Below are 18462 nucleotides of genomic sequence, written 5' to 3'. Positions count from 1 at the left end.
TCTTCAGTCCTAAGACTGGTTGTTCAATACTTATTTTATTTCAGGTTATCAAGGTATACAGTTAAAATTAACAAGTCTATATCAGTCTACATCAAAGCAAAGCATATTAGGCTACTGTATGATCAATATTGACAACTGGAGTAAAGTAGTAAACTATTACATGGAATGACTTCCTGCTTGAAAGTGAGAACAGTGAGAATGTCTTTGCTGTTTTTATCAATGTACTCGCATACATTCCTAAGAGCTGTTGCCCAAAGGTTCCGAAAAAGAAATAAGGCAACACCTTAAATCCATGCCTAAGTGGTTCAACTGTAGAGGCTTAGAACATTAGTTATGATTTATTATAATACATATAAAAATTATAAAGCAAACAAAGCTAGTCACATCAAGTTAAAGCACAAATATAGATTAGAAATCAGGTTAGCAAAGTATGAGGAAAACGGCAATTATGTTAATAACTGACACAACAAATATAAAGCTGTTTGGAATGTTGTAAAGATTGAACTGAGGAGAAGCAAGGATTATGAAAGTGATTACTATAATGTTAATATCACACCACACGAATTCAGTGCCCATTTTCTTAATGCTTGAGGTGTAAGTTCTCCTATAGCAACTGAGTCAAATTACAAATGTGAAAAACATCCAAAGCATGCTGTCTTTTTCTACGACATTTTGAACATATATCTTCTAAATCCGAATGGAAAGATGGACAGTTATGTGATACCATGAAATCCATTGCAAAATTAAGCAACTCAAAAGCATAAGCCATTATGGTTTATGTATACAGTAATTTTTTTTAAAAAGGAGACACATAACGTACCATTCTGTTTACTTGTAAAAGGAATACTTACCAATGTTTTTTTTCTCAGCAAGTTAAAAAATGACACTGGTCACACCACTACACAAAAAACGAGATAAGTCATGCCCTAGTAACTATCGAGTAATTTCTATGGAAATTAGTAGAATACTGCATGCAACTCAAAATCCATAAACAACCATCTGCTAACACAGTTTTAGTGATTCAAAGTGTGGGTTCAGAACTGGCTTATCAACAGTGATAAGAATGGAAAATATCAGTTTCTTGAATTCTGTGGCATTCGAATCCAAACTTTCTGTAAATGCTACATCCAAAGACCTAAGTAGAGCTATTGATTCTATCAGCTGCAGAATTCTGTTAAAAAAGATTTACTTTTATAGTTTTAAAGGCAAGTTAGTAATTCTCATTACATCTTATTTAAGCGAAGAGAAAGTAAAATTCACGTTTTAGCAAATAATCAGACATACTGAGTGTCCCATGAGGAGTCTCACAAAGTTCCATGCTTGGACCTCTGCTTTTCATAATTTATGTAACTCATTTACCTGATGTGATACCATATAAGTCCATATTATATGCAGATAATGCCCCCCCCCCTCCCCCCCCCCCCCCCCCCCCCCACACACACACAGACACACAACTTTGTTACATTTGATAGGGTCATATACGCACACAAGCAGAAAGGTGCAGAACAACTCATAATATCCAGTATAAGTTCAGGTACATGAATTACAAACTAATAGCTCAACAACTGTAAATATTATTTTTAGGCAGTATAACAATGACAACTATAGTGCCTCAGTTCAGCTTCTTCGCAGTCATCTCGATCCAAAATTAACTTGGGAAACTCACATTAACAATGTATACAATAACTTAGCCTGAATCACTTAACTGCTAAGTAAACTTAGGACTTGGGTGACTGACAAGCTATTGCTGAACTCTTATTACACCTTTTTTCACACCCACTTATGTATGCAGTGCTGCTACAGGGCAACTCCTCTGGAGCAAAGAGAATTTTTACCTGGCAGGAAAAGGTCATTAGATGGATTGCTGGATTAAGAAATCACATAGCACATAGGGAATACTTTAAGGAGTTCAAAATACTGACAGTTGCATCCCTGTTTATTCTCAGCTGCTTGGTGTATATCCAGGAACAGCAGCCAGACATGAACTGAGAGAGTCTATACATAAGTATGACATACATCAAAGACAAATGATTCACATCCTAGTTGCTAAGATTTTTAAAATGTTGCAAAAAGCCTACCACATGATAGTAGAATTTAAAATATGTAACAAAAATCTAATCTACTAAAACTGCTGTACAATCTGACCACTATATTATTTGTGTTTTTCTTAAAACTTTAACTGTGTCATGCTATCATGCTCTACTTTCATAATACATTTCTTTTTCAGCATATGCATTGTGTCACACATACTGTTCTGGCCTTAGCAGCCAGAGACAGTGATCATATGTGTGTGAGCCTGTCTGTGACTCATCATCTCTGCTATGTAGTGAATAACAGTCTATCATCTTCATAATATTGACATACTGTTTCTTTTTTCATTCTATATGAAACATTTATATTTAATGACTATTACATGTGTCTACTATAAACCATATACTGTGAAAGCCCGATTTTACACTTTTCAAGGGACTAAAAAAAGAGGGATAAAATGTGGGAAAATGTAACGTGGGAAATAACGTTTAAAGCTGTAAAAGTTATGTATAGGATCCCCCCTTGCATTTTCACACTTTATGTATGAAATATGTACATAACAGGCACCAAAAGACTTGTCAGAGACTTTTTTAATTATCTAATAAATGTTTATTATCTAATATAAAAGCTTATTTAACTGGAATTGATAAATGTCTGGGAAGTAGAAATGTTTGACTTAATTTCAAACATCATAATTGATGTTTTTGGAAAGCCTGCAGCTGTCATTCTTTGCCCTATTTAAATAATGAAATACTGCACTAATTACATATTTTTTCATTCTTAATTATGTGGCTTGAGAATTTTTTCTAGTTGTCAACGGCAAATATGTACATAAGTATTTTGTGTGGTGTTTGAATATGTGTTATTCTGCCTCTCATGCACTGTAGTCATCTTTTCGAGGTTATCAAGTACTGGGCCTCCTCATTTATGTAGAAAACCACACACACACACACACACACACACACACACACACACACACACACACACAAACTATCACTAACACTGTTTGTTTAACATCACAAAAAATAATATGAAAATACTGCACCTGATAATGAGAACAGGGGGGGGGGGGGGGGGGGGGGGGGGAAGTGTAACTGGTGTTGCGTTTAAACGAAAAACATTTTAGCAACGCAATGTGAATGACGGTATTAACTAGCACTGCAGGAGGCCAAATGCCGAAACACACTAAATATGGTTTGACAAAGGTTTCACAATGATCACAATAATCATTAAACTTCATTTGCATAGTAGATTGTTTGGAATTGGTTGGGAATGGTCACGATATCTTTATTCAAACCAACCTAGTTACTCCCATTAGCCACCATACAAAGTAGTGTTTGGCGGCTGTGGGAGATACAGCACGAATTGTTCTAACTTTTACAAACTTACTGGTTCAAATCTGTTGAGTAGAGTGCCCTAGTGTCAAGAAACTTAACCATGTAATATTTGTAAACACTACTGGATGGCCAGCACCATGCCAGCCTTTTTTTCTCGATGAATATTTTTTCATAGTGCGTAAATTGCGGGAAAATTATAAATATGTTGACGCGAAATTGGGTACAAACTAACATTACGAACATAGGAAATTTGACAGAATGCTAACTCCAGGAACGAAAAAGTGGGGTTGTACGATATATTCCTTTCTTATGTTCAAAATGTGTAACTTTATTATGCAGTTACACAATGTTTGTACAAAGATGACATCAACTGCATGGGTGATGATTAGAGATGGATCAATAAATAAATAAATAAATCATTGACAACACTGTTGTCAATAAATCACTCAATCATTCACTATATTGTTGTCAATTTCTTTGAATTCTCAAACAAACATCCATAACTGAAGGTATATCTTCTATAAATGGCAAACGATTGCAACTCTTAGTTACCACTCACCTATAAATTCAATACTACCATTAAAAAATGATATATATTCTGTTTGGACTATGATGATGCAACTGGACAACAATTTAAATGTGATGACCTAACTTACCTTGTTCGGCCATTTTTCCTGCCAACTTCTTTGCCTCAAGAGTAGGTGATGTCAGTTTCAGCTGAATTTCTTCAATTCTTGATTTATACAAAGCCTGCTCTTTCATCAATATTTGTTTCAAAGCACTAACTGGAAAAAGTACCATCTTACAATAAATGATACAGTGAAATGTACATAAATATGCCTCTAACTATTAATTTATACATTCTATAGACAATTTAGTTTCTCATCTGCTACCTCATAACATGAAATTTATAACCAAATAATCAAATGTATAGACAATAAGAACCAGTTTATTCCTGGCTGCCTCCCATACAACAAACAAAAATAATTCCCACATGGGCTAATATAACAATGAAATCAATCAATTATTGATAAAATCATTTGTAAATTAAATAATTTTATCAAAAATAGTTGCCAGTCAGATGTGTATTTATACCTAACACAGCATTCCATGGACAGCATAATGCTTCATCCATTCTTCAACACTGTTACTTAAATTCTGTATGTGCCAAATACAAATCAGTGAAAGGGTTTCCACACTGTCAAACCCCATCAAGTTCTTAAAAGTAGTTTTCAGATCATATATGATAGATCAAACAAAAAATGGTTTCTCTAGTTAATGACAATATTATGAAAAGGATAGACTGTTACTCACCACACAACAGTGGCACAACAAAAATATTGTCAAATACATTAGCTTTTGGTCAAAAAGGCCTTCACTGGAATTAGACAAGTAACACACACACACACACACACACACGACCCCAGTCTCTATGTGTCTCCATGTATTCGTGTGTGTGTGTGTGTGTGTGTGTGTGTGTGTGTGTGTGTGTGTGTGTGTGTGTACATTGTCTAAATCTAATGATTGTCTTTTTGACCGAAAGCTAATGTGTTTCACTGTCTTTTTGTTGTGCCTATCTGCAACTCAACACCTCTGCTATATGCTATATGGTGAGTAACAACCTGTCCTTTCCATGATATTGTTATTATTCCATGCTGGATTTTCCACTGTTTGAATTTGTTTCTCTAGTTATGATTGTCAGAAAAAATATTTAATAAAACTGTCTCTGTTGCACTAAAAATAATGATAAAGTTAATGGGTTTTGTATTATGTGACAGAGATGTACACACCATTGCTGCGACACATTACCTTCTAACAAGACAAATTAATTTCTGATAATGACTGCTTAGCAACTGAAACTGATCAGTTTTATCATTATACTAGCTGACAAACTTGGCATTGTTCAGATGTTCATTTTGCCAATTTTCTGTTAGAAACAAATACAAAAAATGAACTGTGTTTGTAGCGTAAAAAAAAAAAATTATTTCCAAGTATTTGTGAAAACACCTTTTAAATAATACAACAGTTTCTGTATGCTGGGAGCAGCTGCTCTGCATGTCTGCAATGAAATTTTGTAAATGTCTCTACAGCAATGCTTCTCCAAGGCCCTACAGACAGCTATCGTTTTTGCCTACAACTATCTGAGTTTCACAATTAAATTTTGTCAAAAGCGCTGCCTGGTATCAGGGATTTCCTTAAGTTGACACAACTGCAGGAATGTCTTAGTAGCGCAGAGTAACTGTATTAAACTTTCATGCATGGAACATTTTTTCATGCATCTCAGTGTTTATGATGTCATGTCTCTTGAACTATGAGTTGTAAAATGATATATTTGTGTATGTACATTCAGCGACATATGTAGATACTATCTGCAAAATATTTTGCAAATAGAGTTAGTGCTGAAGAAGTAATAAATTTAAATGTCATGATGATCCGGCAGTTTTTCACACATCTCAGTTTTTATGGATCATATATCCTGGTCTATGTGTCATACAATATGATTTCTTAGGTATGTACAGTGAGATATGTGGATACTGTCTGCAAAATGTGTTGTGAACAGAGTAAGCAGCAAAGAAGTAATAAATTTAAATGTCACACACAATGTGACAGTTTTTCATGCATCTCAGTGTTTATGACATCATATCTCCTGTGGTTCTTATCCCAATAGGAACTGTTGAGTCACAATAATGGTTATATGTACCAAATTTGGTTGAAATTGTTAAAGTGGTATAGAGGATGTGGAACATACACACATATATATATCTATTTTTATAATACAGTGTGTACATAAAGTCCGGGAACACTTTTAATTATTTATTGCACAAGAACTAAACATTGCACAGACGTCAAACATTTTTACAAACATTCAATATGCGAACCATGAGTGACCCTGCAGACGTCAATGCGGTAATCGAATTCTTGCCATACCCATCCCAACATGGCATCATCGACTGTCGCAGTCGCTTCCCGTATTCTCTCCTGGAGATCTGCTACATCATGTGGTAGAGGCGGTACATTCACCAGATTTTTAATGTGTCCCCACAGAAAAAAATCACACGGACTGAGATCTGGTGATCGGGGAGGCCATTTCATGAACTCCAACACACAGAATGCTCAATCCGCACCTGAAATCGCCATGTTTGCAACTAGCACTGAGTATCAGCAAATTATCAAACTACATTGTGGTAACATACATGGCAAAAAAAATTTTCAGGGTTTCTCTTCAAAATGACACATGTATGATATCTGTACAATGTTTGGTTCTTGTGCAATAAATAACTGAAAGTGTTTCCGGACCTTATGTACACCCTGTATGTATGGATTTAAAGCAATCTTGACAATTTTAATGAGATATTTGAATCAATTAAATTGTGTGACAATGTCAAGTTCCATGAAGGTTAATAGTCTACTGGATTTCACAAGGCAAGCAACATAATTTAATTTACAGGAAGATAGTTAGAAACAAAATACAAAATTAGTCTCCACAAAATAGTGGAGCATAGAAAGCCAATACAGAACAAGATAAAGTGACAAAATAATTTGGCACAAATCCTTACCATCTGCATCAACTGCCAGTGAGCAAAGACGCTCTAATATGCTACTGTAAACATCATAACCCTTAAGGGCTAATTTTTTTATCTCTTCAATGACATTGCTCTGCTGTTGGGGATTGTAACTCATTTCTATAACAGGAGGTGGCAGACAGATTTCCCATAGTGTGATACCAGTGTACCTGAAAATTTTGAACACAAATTATGTTTAAATTGTTCTAACAACACATTCCCATGTGGTTCACAAAAATATGAGAAATTTTGCCAGTAGAGAGGGATTTTGGCTTTGGGAAATATGAAGCAGTTGGTCAAGTGAATTTGGAGCATAATCCACAGCTGATGATAGTAATATATTTCTGAGAAAGTAATCCATTTGGCAAATATTGTGGTGTGACTGAAATCATTCACTCTATTTTTCACAACACAAGCCTCACATGAAATCAACATACCCACAATAATTTTCTTGTGATCATTACCACTGACTGAATCAATTCAGTTGAAGGATATCCCAAAAGAACCACCACAGATGAAATCATCTAGAAAAAGCACAATATGGTATTAAATGATTAGCAATTATAAAATATCTGACACTGTAGGTATAGTAGAGGAAAGATTATGGCACATTTTACATGAAGAATTCAATTTGTCCAAGAAGGGTGCTACGTTTGTTGAATGCTTACCAAAAGCAAATGAGAAAATAACTCAATGTTTTATATATATATATATATATATATATATATATATATATATATATATATATATATATATAAACAACAACAACAACAACAACAACAACAATTGATTTTGTGTGTCGATTTCTTACTCTGTATGACAAGTTCGTTGATCACTTCATGCCACAATGAAACTGTATCCAGAGCAGTGTGTGCAAACTGACAGTCGTATGTAAAAAAGTAAAAAAGAAGGGTTAATTTAATCTGCTGAAAACACTACGACTAGAGTTTTCTGGAATGTAAAAGGGATTCTTCTTATTTATTAACTTATAAAGGGTAAAATAAAACTGCCAAGTCTTCTCGGCCAACTACATGAGTAAATACAAGAAAGACCACTTGAGAAAGAAAACACACTGTCTTCCACTTGGGCAATGCACCTAGCGAGAGAGGTGCTTTAGCAATAAGATAACTTAGGAACTTGAAGTTCAAAGGACAGGCTAATGGGAATTAGTGGTTGTGTACCTATTACAAAACACAAAAAACTCAAATATGTTCGAGCTATGAATAAAAGCTACAAATGAGATTATTCAGGCAAGACTCAGTATCAAGGCTAGGCACAAACTTGTAATTGGTCCCTTCTGCTGCCCAGAGTCAGTGACAGACGTAGAGCAACTTCCAGTGTGTTCCAGGGAACAATGTGAGGACCTTCCCGTTCAAATTGTATATTAGTGTCCTGGTAGACAATAAAAATAGTAGTCTCAAACTTTTGCTTATGGTGCAGTTATTTATTTTGAAAAAAGTTGAACAAATATGCAGTACGATCTTGAAAGACATGGTACAACAATTTGCATTAAATGTTTATAAAATTCTTCAATGCACAAAAGAAAACATAAACAAAAACATAGTACACTTATGAATACAATATTAATAAGTTGCTATTGTGATCAGTCAAGCATTTTTGAGGATATGTAATTGGGAAACAAAGTTTTGACTACAGTAAGTAGGTTCAAATGAATGTAGGTTGTAGTAATTACAGAGAAATGAGAAGTTTTGTACAGGATAGAACAGCACGAAGGGTGGCATCAAACCAGTCTTCAGATGCAAGACCACAACCATAGCAACAACAACCAACCAACCAACAAACAACAACAACAACCTGGAATGGAATGATCACCCAAGCTCAGTCATAGATGAACCGGGCCATAGGCTTTGGTTTATTTGTAGGATACTGACTAAATTCAATTAGTCTACAATGGAGAATGTATACAAAATAGTTGTGTGTCCCATCTTGGAATATTTCTCAAGTGTATGGGATCCATATTAAAGGGAACTAAGAGGGATGCCGAATGTATACAAATGATCACAGCTTTGTTTTGACCCATGACAGACTGTCACAGAAATGATGGAAAACCTGACCTGACAGACAGCTGAAGATAGACACAAATTATTTCATGAAAGAGCACTTACAAAATTTGAAGAACCAGCTTTAAGTGAGTAATCTAGGGATATATTACAGTTTACTACATTTGTTTCCATAGAGACTGCAAAGACAGGATTAGACTAATTACAGCATGTACAGAAGCATTTAAACAACCATTTTTCCTGCATTCCATATGTGAATGGTATCAGAAGAAATATTAATATGTGGTGCTATGGAAAGTACCCTCTGCCCTGCACATCGCAATGTTTTGCGGAGTTTGCATATCGATGTTGAACCTGCAATAAAGATACACAGTAAACATTGCAAATCATTGGACTAGAATGATTATTATTTTGTTAAGATGCGATACTGCTGGCAATTGCCCTATTTTCAGAAATATTCTGATGAAGACAATGCCACATTTGATACAGCTGAATGAGGAGTGATGCAAGAGTCACATCCATATGTAAATGTCTCTCCCCCCTTGTGACTCAAGACTTGTTGGACTGGTAGAAGAGTGCCACAGTCTCTTTTCAAATATGAGGAGCATTTTAAAGATGTTCTTGATACCATTCTCAGTTGTATGAACGAGACAGGTGATCCATCCTTAATCATAATCACTTGATCTTCCATGCGGGGGTGTAAACCACAGGTGACATCACTGAGCCCATATTTGGTTTTAAAATAATAGTTACTTGATAATCATCTCCCAAGATGTTATGTAACATTCCTCACGTCTTTTCTGTTACTATTACCACCATATTCTTAATCCTTTTCTTTTTTTCTTAAACATCATGCCCTGCATTTAGTCATTCAAGCAATGTTCTTCATTAATAACAGACAGAGAGACTAATGTTTATGAAACATATTTATCAGTGTAGTATATCAAAGTTGTATGCCTTATTGGGTCTTTCTGCTGATGTATTCTTGAAGGTTCTCCATCACTGAATGAGTTATGAACTGTCTGGCAGAATAATCTAATTTGGGGAGTTGTTGCTCCAGTGCAGTAAGTGGAGAAGAGATATGACAGATGAGCAGTAGAGTACAACCCTACTGAGGTACTGTAGACTTTGGGCTGTCCTCTGTTCAAGATATAAAAGTCCTTTTCAGTAACTCACATCTCTGGGGCACATGCCCATAAATCTTAAGTTAGTTTAGTTATTTACATGTCTTGTAGATCATATTTGTGAAAACTCACTATGATATTGACCTTGTCAGTATATTTACAAATATACAGTTTCTCAGTGTGGATGTATTAAGTGCACCATTTACATGACTGGATATTTACTTTCATAATAATCCATAATAAAGTTAGTAAATGTAGAAATAACAAATGCAAAATTTAATAAATATAACCCAGACACACAAAGGGAGTAGGAAGAGTTGTCAAAATGAACTGATTTCAGTGTGTTTCTGAAACTATTTTCATTTTCTGCCAGCAATTTAATTCCCAAGGGAGGTCATAATAAAAGTCATGCTGCATGCTTTGTTCCTTTCTGTGCTAAAGTAATGTTAAACTGAGTATAGAGGAGACAATTTTTTTTTTAGTTTTATGTTTATAAATTTTACAACTATTTTTAAATTATCACTGGTTCTTCACAACAAACTTCATGTATTGCAAAAGTTTTGACAGTATGCCTTTTTTAATGGTTTCCTGCATAAGGTTCAAAAGATTGGCATTAGATATTATCCTTAATTAAATTACACCTTTTACTGAGGTGTTGTGTAACACATAAGTTGGGTGAAGGGATGTGAGCCCAACGTCGATAGTACCCACGAAAGATGATCGCTACACGAAATTTTTTTTTAGTTTCAGTATTGAGTTAAGATTTGTATGCTTTGGGAGGATTGCCATTTTTATGCACTGATGTGGAAGGACACAGTAATTCTGCAAGGCAGGATGACAATAGCTGCTTTATCACGCTTCACAGTACCTGTTGATTTGTGCAGTTTTTCCATGCAATTTTGTCCTGGCTTGGAGGTGTGTCATGTACCATAGAGCAATGAGTACCATAACAATTGGCACCACATCATGGGAACAAAAAGAAACTTAATTGTTAACACCTGAGAGATCTCTCATTCATGTCGCATCATAGAAATTCATTTAATAGATCATGTTATGACTGTTATGACTTTTTTTTTTTTTAATGTAAACAAAGAAATGATACATGAAGGTTTCTGGAGAAATGTTATGATCATTTGGAAGAGCTTTACATTGGCAAACATTTCTCAGTTTCCAGCACAGAAGAAGTTGTAGAGGAGACAGAGTCTGAGTACAAAAAGAAAAGACATGGGTTTGCTAGTTTTAAGTGGCGATAAACTTTTGTACCAAAAATTACACAATAGGAAACATGACATTCTGGTGCCCTAAGTGACAGACCCAGTATACTCCTGTGCTGAAAAAGTGATGAAACTGGCATGAGAAGAGTAAAATAAATACAAACTAAAAAGAAAGGAATAATGTTGAAGAAAGATTTCAGTGAAATATATTGCTGTTGTCCTTAGCAACAGGGTCAACAGCCAAGGTTAAGACAGTGCAAAAGTCATTACCACACTATGATGAAAAGTTATTAAGAAAAATTGTGTAGTCAATGACTCATCATTGAATCCACTGACTACAATTATACTGAAGAAGATCTAAAAAGTCCATGTGTCGGAAGATCGTTGAGTGCGGCTTCTAAGGGCCACAATTCTTTCATCACTTCGTGATTACAGCCCAGAATCCAACTGGGAATACATTGGCAACTTATCATCCAGCAGCAATGACAGCTTACAATCACGCACTCACCATCTGGCAAAGCAGTTCATTCAAGTCCAACTTCCAACTTCTCATCAACATCACAACACAGTGAGCTATGCCAGTAGAAATTGGTGAGCTGTATTAAACCCAATACGATTTGTTATTGATCATGACAGTGTTGTGTATTGTGGGAAATCAGAAGTGGATCTGTTTATCAAAGCTTTTCCCTTTTGGTAGCTGGCAACAAAGCTATCCAATAACACTGTTATTGGTAATAACTGACTAAGATTAATTACAGGTTTAGTATTACGGTCATGGTATGCCACACTAAAGAGAAGCATGGAGCAAAGTTTAAGGGAATTTTTGACAAACTAGGCTGAGCAATTTGACATTCAGCTCACAGCAGATTTAAGGGTGGATATGAAAGCTGATTTGAAGGCTTAAGGTGAGGATTTAGAAATGGAACTATATGTGAGTATCGAAGCTCAGAATATTAATTTTGAAGTCCTTGACGGAGACGTGTATTAAGGTTAAGCAGAATTAATAACTTAGTTAAATATGCAATTGAATAACTTAAGAACTGAAATACATACTAACAGAGTACATAATAATTGAATCACATAATGAAAAAACTGATATATGTAGTATGATTTCTAATCAGTAGACAGCATTGTCTATCTTGATGGAGGAGTTACATCCTGAAGTAATTAGTGTCACTCATTACAGAATGAAGTTAATGTGTTGTTCAGGGATGTAAATAATGACCTGAAACAGATTAAAGATTTCATGGAACAGGAATTTTTGGAAATGTCAAACAGGTCTCAGAAATGACAGTCCAGTTAAGTATTTCAGAAGAGAAAAAAAGATTTGGACATAACAGCAGTTTCACGGTGAACACTTGCAACTTTGGAGCAATGTGTTAGTGAGTTAACAGAACAAGAAGGACAGCACATTCATTTCAGTTGAAAACAGTAATGATCAATTCACATCAAAAATATATGTGACAACTGGAAAATTAATAGCAGTAATCAAATATTTATTTAAAAATATAAAACAACCTCATACTAATTTAAAAGTCAAGAGTGACAGCAGCAATGCTGTCTTGAAGGAAAATCTAACAGTAAGTAACAGCATTATCTAACTGGAGTCTGCCATTGTAAGCCCGGAGGGTTGCATTATGACATAGCTGAACAGTCTGGTTCTGTTATAAATCCAGTAAATGCATGTTATGACACAGCTAATTCTGACTCAAAGAAAAATTCAGGCTAAAATGTCAGCTTAAATATTTTAGAAACATATACAGTAAGTAAGGTTACCATTTCAGGTTCTATTTTACAACTTCAGAGGAGCATAATGATTATTTAGTTGGCAAGATGGTTCAGCCAGTTATTAATTTGTTGGTTAACACATCTCTTTAGCCCAAAGATGTTTGCAATACGTCTATTTTGATTCTGATACACAGTTGCAATTAAAGTGGTGGAACAAATATGACAGATTTCTGTCAACAATTTCACAATAATTGCATAGATTTAAGTTTTTTGTCATCATTTCGGGTTAACGTATATGATATGTATGATATTTTCATAAGATTCAGAGCAGATGACTTAATGTTAACATCCATGAAAGTGTTTGTTTAAGAAACAGACAGATGTAGAGCTCATCATACCTCTACCTCTATGTTACGTCAAATGATGATTTTAAGTATTTTTAAAAAGAAATGACATGGTAGGTTTGAAGTTGAGATCAGACAATCTTGCACCTATATTAAGCAGACGGAAGTGTGTGGGTCTACTAGGGACATACAAAATAGCATCTTGAGTACTCTGTTTGATACCACAGGCACCAGGAATAAAAATTGCTGCCAGGACCTCATAAAAGTCTGTGTTCTTTATAGACTATGCTGGGTGATGGTTGCAATGCTCTCATTTAGCTGCTATGTTATTCATTAATTAAATTTCTGTACAACAGCTGCTACTTCTCTTACAGTTCTTTTTATATAAATTATATTTACTTAAACTGTTCTCTCCTAAGCACTGTTTTGAAGAAGAATTAGTTCCGACTTGTCATGAACATGTCCATAACAATTCATGACAAATGTAATAAAAACCATGAAACTTTATATTTAAGTCCTATTCATACTACATAACAAAGTTGGGCAAATATGAAACAATAAAACAAAAACAAAAAATACTTTAAAATATCATTTGCATTTATAAGATGTTACCAGACCATGGGTAAAGTTTCAATATCACAACTTAATGACACTCTAAGTAGCATAAAAGTAACAAGATAATCATTACTGTCCTTCACTAAGTATTAGAAACAGGTGAAGCTTTATAATTAAGATATGCTAGCTCACTATGAATCCGTTTAAGTCTGTTTGATCAAAACATATGTACAGTACCAATGTTGCATGACCAAAAACACTGGGCAGTTCACTACTACAGACCTACAGCAAAAGTAAATTAACAAAAATATTTTTTCTTTTGAGAACTATCTTCATAGATGCTGGCTGCTAGCATTGTCACATAAAATGGGGAAAGAAAGGGAAAGGAACCCATCCTAAATCCTGATGAAACTCAGGTAATGATATCTGGAACTACAGCAGAATAGTATGTGGGTAATAAATCTGAATGGTGATTTGTGGCCACGTATAGTGGAGTTCACTTAAGACACAAGAGTTGAAGCAGCTCAGGAATCAAGTACAGGTTCTAAATACAATAGGTTACCTTCAAATATATGAGGGAAGAAGACAGCAGAGCAGTATATAATGATTAAGCAGAATAAATAAATTGTGTAATGAGTAGGGAAGGTGGAACAATGGAAAAATGATGACCTACACCTGAGTAAAATAAAGAATATCACAACTTAAAGGGGGAGGGGGGATAGGGAGAGGGAGAGGGGGAGGGGGGAGAGAGGGAGGGGGGTAAGGGAGGAAGGTGACAGAAGAATGCTACTAATAGTTTAAAAACTGTAACTTCTCTGGTTTGATGGAATTACCAAAAAGCATGAAAATATTGTGAAAAAAGTATAGACTGTAACTCATGACAAACAGGCAGTGTTGTCTCACAGACAGGCACAATGAAAATAATGCTAAATATTTAATCTAATCTAATCTAATCCTTCAGGCAAAAAAGTCCTTTCAAAATAGAAAACAAACACGCACACACACACACACACACACACACACACACACACACACACACACACAAAAAGCACAAGCACAACTCCAAACCCATGGCCACTGTCTTCAGCCACTGTGGCCCAACTACGACTGTGTCCAACGTGAGCAGCAATTTAAGGTGAGTGATGGGTAGAAGGCAGCATGGGGCAGGAAGGGGTGGGAGGGGGAGGGAGAGAGGGGGAGGGGGTAGGGAGAGGGAGAGGGGGGGGAGAGGGAGAGGGGGGGAGAGGGAGGGGGGTAGGGGAGGAATGCATTCTGCTACCTGTGAGAGTGTGCAGGGATGTGGTGGGAACAGAATAGGGTAGGTACTGAGTCAGGAGGCTGTTCTGGGTGGGGGAAGTGAGGGGGGTGGGGAGAAAGTTAGAGAAGTGGAAAAGATTATAGTATATTGGCGAAATACAAGGAATGTGTTGTGCTGGAGTGAGAACAGGGATGGGTACATGGAGGACAAGCTCTAGCTATCGTTGAAGCCGGGGGGGTGGGGTTAAGGATACAAAGGGTATGTTGTAGGAAAGGTTTCCACCTGCACAGTTCAGAAAATCTTGTGTTGGCAGGTAGGATTCAGATGGCACAGGCTATGATGCAGACATCAAAGTGAAACAAATTCAGCAACTGGATGATCCAGCTGTCTCTTGGCCACAGTTTGGCAGTGGCCATTTGTATGGACAAACAGCTTGTCAGTTGTAATGCCCACACAGAAAACAGGACAAAGGCTGCAGATTAGTTTGTAGATCACATGTCTGCTTTCATACACAGCTCTGCCTTTGATGGCGAAGGAGATGCCAGTGACAGGGATGGAATATGTGGTAGTGTATGGGACAGGACTTGCATCTATTGTAGTGATAAGATCCATGAGGCAAAGAATTGGGAGGAATGATGGAGTTGGGATGGAAATACATATTACGTAAGTTCAGTGAGTGGTGCAGTACCACTGTGGAAGGGGTGGGGAGGATAAAGGGTATGATATCCCTCCCTTCACAGCACAACAGGAGGCAGTCGAAACCCTCAAGGAGAATTTTGTATACCTTTTTATTGGTTAACAGAAACTTGGTTGGTTAAGTGTTTTGGTACTAGGTATTTTCACACTTTTTCCGTGTCTGGTTAAATTTTATGGCTGAGTTAATTAGGAATTTTGTATAAGAGGTTAGCTTAACTTTAATTAAGTAGAAAAAATATCTTCTTACCCATCATACTTAAAGGTAATATATGGACTCATAAGATGTATGGCTCCTAAGCCATAGTTTTCTCTAGAAGTTGGTTGGTCAACTGAAGGGATATTACTATATGTGTTGTTACTCTCTCCATAGGCTGCAAACAGTAGGATACTAGAAGCAATTTTGGGTCTTGTGGAGGTGAACCCAATGATGACTGTTCTGTAGGACTGGCAAACATCATCATCTTCCAGCCCACCAGAGGATTTCCCAGGGAGGGATTCTTGGGGTGGAGGACAGGATGAGCATCTGCTTATTGGTCCTGTTTTCTTTTCTTCTTCTGTTCTAACATTCCTAGTATTTCTTTTCCTTTTTTTCTTTCTTCTCCACCTGAAGTACCATGTCTATCCTTCCTCTTCCCATATACAGTAGTTTCTGTCATGGAGACCCTTCTCTCACCTGCCTGTAAAAATCTGTTTTCACAGGAACACCAAATACATAACACGTACACCGGTAGTTTCTTGATGAAGTAGAAACAATGTCACAAGAGTAAATTGAATTCATAATTAATTCTAGTGCAATAAGTAGAATACAGCTATGAATATCCATACTGGGCAATGAAAGAATTGTGAATTGTGACTAGAGGTGTAACTGGATGGCCAGTTCTCTTGGTGACGAGCCCATGCCCGTTAAGCAATAAAAACACTGTAAAGGGCAGTTTATGCTAAAAACAGATAATAATTCATGTTAAAAATGTGATTACTTTACAACCATACTTAGAGCACTTTGAGTAAAATGATTTTAGGTGTTATCTATGACAACAGTTATACAATGATGTAGTTGTTGTGGTCTTCAGTCTGATTACTGGTTTGATGCAGTTCTCCATGCGACTCCTGTACAAGCATCTTTGAATAACTGCTACAACTCACATCCAGTTCATCCTGCTTACAGTATTTGTCTCTTGGTATCCCTCTGCAACTTTAACCCCCATCCCCTTTTCCTCCAATACTAAACTGATGATCCCTTGATATCTCAGAATTTGTCCTATCAATGAATCCCTTATTTTAGTCAAGTTGTGCCAGAAATATCTATTCTCCCCAATTCTATTTAGTACCTTCCCATTAGTTAGGCAATCTACCCATCTAATTGTCAGCATTCTTCTGTAGCACCACATTTCAAAAGCCTTTATTCTCTTCTTGTCTAAACTGTTTATTGTCTATTTTTCACCATGGATTATTATTATTATTATTATTATTATTATTATCAACTATTAATTATTACTACTATTATTTCCTCTTAGAAAGTCTTCAGAAATATTGGAGGGGAAGAAAAAGAAAAAAAAGAAAAAAAAAAAAAATACAGAAAAGTCCTGGTACAGTTCATAGATTTTCGAAGAACTTCTGACAGTATTCATCGAGATACTCGCTATAAAAACTTGAAGGAGTTTTGAATTCCGAGTAAACTTATTGAGATGCACACAAGGATCACCATACCAGCAGTACAATACAAGCAGACAGAACTAAATACGGACAAAGGCACTTCACAGTTGATGAGACAAGTTCAAGTCTATTGATCAGTTCAGCTATTCGGAAAGCTGGTATAACTGTCATATGTAAATACCCATGATGTAAATGGAAGAATTTCAGCTGGTTCAAGATGTTTATGTGCCTTCAAAGATACGTTTAATCCTAAAGCCATATCACATTCTGCAAAAATCAAGATCTACAAAGACGTTATATGCACGACTGTCATCTATCGTTCGGAATCCTGGACATTAACTAAGAGGGAGATGAAATAGCTTCTAACATTTAAAAGAAAGGTGACGAGAAGATCCTAGGGCCCAGTAAGAGACGGTGATACTTGGAGAACAAGAAAGAACTATGAAATTTATTAGATCATGAACCAATTCAACGTTTTACAATATTAAAAGAGTAGACGGCTCCAATGGGCAGATTAGGTAACCCATATGTGAGAGAACTTAGTTTCTAACCAAGCCTTCATTGCACACATTACAACAAAGAGACCCCTGGCTAGGTCAAAAAACACATGGGAAGGTGGCATAACAAAAGATACAGAATCTTTGAACATAGTCAACTGGGAGGAAACAGCAACAGGCAGATTGCAGAACATGATCTACAGGGCTTGTGAATGCCATATAAGTGAGTAAGTATTATTTGTATACAAATACACAAAACTGAAAACATTGTAAATTTCTAAACATAACATCATATTATAATTGGTGTGGTCTCCACTTCGAGGAATGGTTTGCTGCAACTCTCCATGCTAATCTTTCCTTCATCTCCAAATAACTCATGCAAACTACCCTTCTGAATCTGCTTATTGTATTATCCCTTTGTCTCCCTCTTCAATTTTACCC

General features: G+C 36.0%; 1 protein-coding gene across 2 annotated transcripts in view; it reads right to left on the bottom strand.

Moving 5' to 3' along the window:
* The window catches only part of LOC126175358 (1-phosphatidylinositol 3-phosphate 5-kinase), a 418246-nt gene that overhangs the window by 187186 nt on the left and 212598 nt on the right, over positions 1-18462 (bottom strand). For both annotated transcript variants that reach the window (XM_049922107.1, XM_049922108.1), the window contains exons 18-19: positions 6926-7101; positions 4025-4153 (exon numbers count right to left, since the gene is read on the bottom strand). In XM_049922107.1, the coding sequence (XP_049778064.1) occupies positions 4025-4153; positions 6926-7101 (305 nt within the window). The remainder of the gene's footprint in view (positions 1-4024; positions 4154-6925; positions 7102-18462) is intronic.

The sequence above is a fragment of the Schistocerca cancellata genome, chromosome 3 (genome assembly GCF_023864275.1).
Source record: "Schistocerca cancellata isolate TAMUIC-IGC-003103 chromosome 3, iqSchCanc2.1, whole genome shotgun sequence".
Taxonomy (NCBI): Eukaryota; Metazoa; Arthropoda; class Insecta; order Orthoptera; family Acrididae; genus Schistocerca; species Schistocerca cancellata.
The sequence above is the reverse complement of the archived record's forward strand: the minus strand, read 5'-3'. Positions and strand labels throughout refer to the sequence as shown.